Here is a 6019-nt window from a genome sequence, read left to right as displayed (position 1 = left end):
AGGTACATTAGCCCTGCAATTCAAGTAAACATAAAAAGTGCATAAGGCCTACATGTGAAGTAAGCAGAACAGGAACACTAGGCCTACATTTCAAATAAACACAAAGTGCATTAGGCCTACATTTCAAGTAAGCAAAACAGGTACACCAGACCTACATCTCTAATAAACACAAAAAGAGCATTAGGCCTTAATTTCAAGTAAGCAAAACAGTGTCTCAAGTGGTGTTAGACCCAACAGGTCCTCACAGATCTCTTTCTTGTCTTGATGAAACAATCGCACATAAACCAAAAGCTGGGCATTATCCGTTACATCTGAAGACTCATCAATGGCTGCATGGGATGGGATGGGGCACTCTGAACAGCTGCATGATGCTGTGACAGTGTGTCATCTGATAACATTTCGGATTTTCTGGTTGTCGTTGCAGCTCACATTGGGATTTGCTTTATTTTTTCACACAATACATCCCTTTGTTTACCTTCAAGTAACGTCTCGGCAGCGGTAACGTCTCATTCACAACAGTCGTGTCACAGATTTTTTTTTTATGTTGCCCCATAATCCATGCAATCTTAAGTGAGCATTCATTTGCACGTTGCTGGCCTGTAAATGAGTGTGTGAAGACACGCATAGACCTCTCATACTGAGCTCTCAGCTCGGATATTTTCCACGCTCTTACTTCTGACTTCTGGGGATACTTTTCCTCGAAGGATCTGTGTTTGGATACGTAATGCAGCTTAATATTCCCGCTTTTTATCAGCGCCACGGTTTCAACACATAAAATACACAACAAAGGTTTTGTACTGCCTTGCGGGAGAATGAACAAGTATTGGTCAGTCCATTCATCTTTAAAATGTCTGTTTTCGGGGTCAACTTTCCTTATTTTCGAGCAAGCCATTTTCTCATTCCAAATCGCTCTTCCGGTAAACAAAATATTTTATTGGCTATTTTCTGAGTGACGCTATTACACACATGCCGTGACAGAGTTCGGTGAGTGCATGATCTTCACTCTGTGAAGATCATTGCTTTTTGCTGTTTTTATGCTGCACTACAGACTATTCTGCCTTTCAATTTGTATTTCAGTGAGAAATGATTTTACTAACATAATCATGCTTTGTATAGTGAAATCATATAATATATATAGATATATATTTTTTTATTATTATTTTAAATTGGTCATGGGTCCGGATAGGACCGTCACTTGGTCCGGACCCGGACCGCAGTCCACCATTTGGAGATGCCTGGTATAGGCCATAAGGTGAACCCTGTTATCGTTACATCCCGCTCCTCAGGCGTGCATCTACACAATCTTTAGTTCATAAAAACGAGTTATGCTACGATACCAAAAGAAAGTTTGTCGCTGAAATTCCAGTCGATGTTTTATGCAGAACTAGTTTCTTCAGAGCGTAATAAGATTATGGTCGCGAGTGGTGCCATGGTTCGACACGTGATGCTGCTACACCAATGAGGTAGCGGCAATTTTGTCAACAGAATTGCAAGATGGAGGCCACCACGGCTTCATCGAGCAGTAGCGACGACGATGAAAACGCACTAGAAAGTCTTAAAATAATCTAAATACAAACACTGTTATATGCACATTACTTCTGTGAAGCACGAGGGGTTAGATGATTTCATCACCACACGATGGAATACATTCAGGACAAGCACACAACGGTGGCTCGGGTTGAGGGTTGAGTCTCGGGACGTGGCTGAAAACTACAAACACTGTCTTCATCTTGAGTTTGAAGATATTCCCGAGGACGCTGGCTTCCATAAAACATGCTACCGTAGGTTTAGCGACAAAAACGCCATGTCAAAGGAGGAAAGAAGTCTCGCCCGCGAGAGAGGGTAAGAAATTACGGAAGACCACGATGTCTTCGAGCCCATTCCTTCGACGCATAGCAGCACGATTCCGAGTCCAACAAAGAAACGGATCCAGGTCAGGGCTGCCAATCGCAGGTGGTCCCCCGCCGGAGCCCCCATCAGAGGGTTCTCGCTATTTGATCCTCCTTGTTGGACCTTAAAGGTCCAATGGCAATAAAATGTCACTTCATGAGGTTTTCTAACATTAATGAGTTCCCCTAGCCTGCCTATGGTTCCCCAGTAGCTAGAAATGTCGTTAGGTGCAAAACGAGCATTAGGTATCTTGCTCCGCCTTTAATTTTAGTTTTAGTCTAGTCTTTGTGTCAAGCTGTCATTTTAGTTTTTAGTAGTTTTAGTCACGTTCATATTCTTTTCAGGCTAGTCAAGTTTCAGTCGACTAAAAGTTTGAGCATTTTAGTCTTATTTTAGTCAGAAATATCCATGACTATTTTTGTCTAGTTTAAGTCAAAGCTAATTGTATTAGTCACTTTTTTGTAATGCAATTCTCTTTAACTCAGTCAATATAGTATATGTAGGCTACCTAGTAGTATTGACAAAACCAACATTTTATTTTTGCCAAACCCAATTCACAATTCAAACAAGGCTACCTTGTTATTATATTATTGTTACCTTATAGACTCAAGAATACATCCATTCCAGACACTCTGATATGAATTTACAACGTATTTATTTTACCAACCAAACATGTTCCGTCCACATTAGAACGGCGAATTCCGACACCGAAACAATGCTTTTGAAAACGATCGCTGAGGTGGATAAATGTGAAAACGCTGGGTTCGCATTGTAGTGTGGTCAAGGTAGACGGAGGCTTTCAGATATGATGGTGTTCGGTTGCCATGATACTGCCATGGCGCTGCCACAAGCTTGCGCTCATCTAAAACCAAAAATGTCAGGTGAAATGGAAATGATGATTTCTCTGTGCAATGTACTATGTATCTTCAGTTACAAGTTGTACGTTTTTATATTTACCCGGATTAGTGTGAACAGGGTCTTAAAGGAGCATTTCACCGGTGGAGGCATGAATATGTATTGAAATTGGGTCCTATATGTAGTCGAATAATAAAATTAAATTCTAATTTGGTGCCGTCTTGACCGAGAAAAGGCAGAAAGAAACTTTTTGGCACTTGTGGATTGAAGACAACAACTCCCACCATGCACCACGATGCACAGCTTCGCTGGCCACTCCCGCTGATCTCCGCCTATCGGACACCTCGCTGTTCCATCTACCAAGCTGATACCGCAAGACTGCTTGAAAATCATTTCACACAACATTTCTAGTGAGGGGTATTAGTTGGTGAACTCAGTGAATTACCGTATTTTCCACACTATAAGGCGCACTTCGTAAAGACTATAAGGCGCACTCCGTAAAGACGGAGTCATTTCGAAACCGCATCGAGCTGTAGAAACGCTGTAGTAAATATTCAAGGCGCTGGTTCTCCACAGAAAAAAGTGGAGCGCATCAAGCCTGCGCGCTCTATACAAACATTCAGTCACGAGGAAATTCAACCTTTTAAATTGAGCAGAAATACTTTTCAATGTACAGTTAGTAATTACATTTATCAAGGGGCTTTATTTAAAGCTACAAAAATAATACAAATAAAATAATAAACAAAAAATTCAACGCAACTCTGACGTCCCCCAGCTGGTGGGGGGCCACTGCCATCAAGCGTTTCAGACGTCCACACGAATCCTAACACGAAACCGCATAGGTCCGGATAGATTTGAAACCACCTCCGAGGGTGGTTTCAGAAATGTGCGGTTTCGGGCACCGGATTCGCCGGCTCCGTCTGGACGGTCGGCCGAACGGACAAGACTTATGCGGTTTCACCAAAAAATCGGCTTTGTGTGGACGAGGCCTTAGAAGGCAAACACACGTTCAACAAGACGGGGAGACAGCGCCGGGCGACTTACGCCACTATCTGCCAATGGATCGTGGATGGCTGGGCTGATATAATAGTCTCAACTGTGGTCCAAGCTTTCACGAAGGCAGGAATAATCACTGAACTGCCAGGCAACAGCAGCGACACTGACTCGGATAATGACGAGAGGGAGCCGGGCATGTTGGATGCTGTACTCGCCCAACTGTTCAATTCGGACACTGAAGAAGAAGAATTCGAGGGATTCGTGGACGGGGAATGAACTGAAAAAGTGAGCTTTACGTGTTATACGTAACTGAACAATGTTGAGTTATGCACTAACGTTTGAATTAGCGGTATCAGACTGTTTCTTTTACGTGTTTACAACTGAATAAGGCTGGGAGATATTGTTAATATGCACATTAACGTTTGAACATCGTTACCATGGGAGTGAACGCTTGTCAGAACGCTTAATAAAGTTTGACTTTATCTGACTGTTTTGTTGACATTCCTTTTAGCACAGCTCCATCTAATCGATGCATAACGCAACCCCTGTCAAACGTTTGACTGCAGTATCTTCTATTCTATGCGCCTTATAATCCGGTGCGCCCTTTATATGAAAACGGTTCTAAAATAGGTCATTCATTGAAGGTGCGCCTTATAATCTGGTGCGCCTTATAGTGCGGAAAATACGGTAGTCCTCGTTTGTATTTCTTTCAAAATAGTGAACTTTTGCATGGTGCCATCTTCTATGTCAGATCCAGTACCCTCCGCCATTGTACTTCAGTTAACAGCCTCTGTTAGCTTAGCTTCAGACGCTGTGGATGTTAGTTTCTGCTGGTGAAGTCCCACCCACTGGCACTGCTCTAATAGGTCTGTAGCGTCAGTGGGTCCCACCCCCTAGAGGGGGGTGGGACTTGTGGTTGTAGTCTTGCGAGAATCCTCCCCTCTTACACTTCCTATTTATTTGTACGCAAAAATCGTCATATTGCGTCATTGTAAACAGGAAGTGTTGGAGATTGATACGGATCTCTCCAGTCTCTCCAGAAAATAAGGGAATGATTCAAAAATATGAGTGCGTTTCTAACGATACAAAGCTTAAGTGAAATGGGTGAAGTTGCCCTTTAAGTTTTCATTAACGCTACCACCACAGCTGCGTCTTGTGAATCTAAATAATGCCGCGATGAGCGGGGATTCAGGAAGTAACATAACCTGATACAGCCCCAGAAATAATTAAAATAAACAATGTTTCTCGACTAGTTTTGGTCAACTAAAATGAAGTGACATTTTCGCATTTTCAAGAACTATTTTGGAAAACACATTTAGTCTCGTTTTTGTTCGTCAAAAATATTGCATTATACATTTAATTATAGTTATTGTCACATGACAGCATTTACGTTGCGTCTCGTCTCGTTTTCCTCACGTGATAAAGGGTAGTTTACGACGATATTTATTCATCATTTTCGTTGACGAAAGCAACACTAGTTGTACACTTCTTTGTTATTTGGATAACTGTTCTGCTGTTGGTGTTATGGCGCGTAACACGCAACATAAGGTAAGGTTTGCGTAAAGCTCCCATTTGGTGAAAAGACTAGCATGTGTCGGGTTCTCTGACGTCACTGGTATTTCCACAACGACACTCGTATTGGGGGTTATCTCGGCCATGGTTGAGAAGGAATTGGGGGAAAGGAACTTTGGCTTTGTCTCCCTGAAGTACATGAACCACGACATGGAGGAGAAAGGGATTGCTGCCCCGATTGTCTCCTGCCGGAGACCCGCTGCCAGGCGGCGGTGGTGGGGGTGCTCCGGCGGCGGTGGTGGGGGTGCTCCGGCGGCGGTGTGGTGGTGGTGCTCCGGTGGTCAGGCAGCGGGTCTCCGGCAGGAGACAATCCGGGGCAACAATCCCGACCTTGGTGCGCACAAATGTCCTTACACGCACACACACACACACACACTCCCAAACCCAGCCACCTATTTCCCCCCACCCCTAAATGTCTGCCTCCCATATGTCCACACATTTCACCACAACACCTCCTCATTCTATTCTGCTTCACGTAAAACCAACGCAAACGGAACTAACTTACAAACAATAAAACATCCCTCCACCTTGCCGAGAACCAGTCACTTCTGCTTTATTTCCGATCTACCTGCCCCCTCTCTCTAGAAAAACACTTCCACTCGTTCAGACGCCGAAAGAGAGCAGAGAGCTCACTGTGTTCACGTTGCCATGGCAGCCAGGATCAGAGTCCTCATAGTCGCCGCGAGCTTACTCAGATTAACCGGTT

At 43.7% G+C, this 6019-nt stretch overlaps 1 protein-coding gene across 1 annotated transcript in view; it reads left to right on the top strand.

The window, feature by feature from the left end:
• The first annotated feature begins 5917 nt into the window (after window positions 1–5917).
• Window positions 5918–6019, top strand: part of LOC132461292 (interleukin-10 receptor subunit beta-like) — a 28261-nt gene continuing 28159 nt past the window's right edge. Inside the window, exon 1 of the mRNA XM_060056339.1 lies at window positions 5918–6016. Within this exon, the coding sequence (XP_059912322.1) occupies window positions 5962–6016 (55 nt within the window). The 5' untranslated portion in view covers window positions 5918–5961. The remainder of the gene's footprint in view (window positions 6017–6019) is intronic.

Source organism: Gadus macrocephalus, chromosome 7 (genome assembly GCF_031168955.1).
Source record: "Gadus macrocephalus chromosome 7, ASM3116895v1".
In the NCBI taxonomy this organism is placed as follows: domain Eukaryota; kingdom Metazoa; phylum Chordata; class Actinopteri; order Gadiformes; family Gadidae; genus Gadus; species Gadus macrocephalus.
Note: the sequence above shows the minus strand (reverse complement) of the source record. Positions and strands in the feature narration are given on the sequence as shown.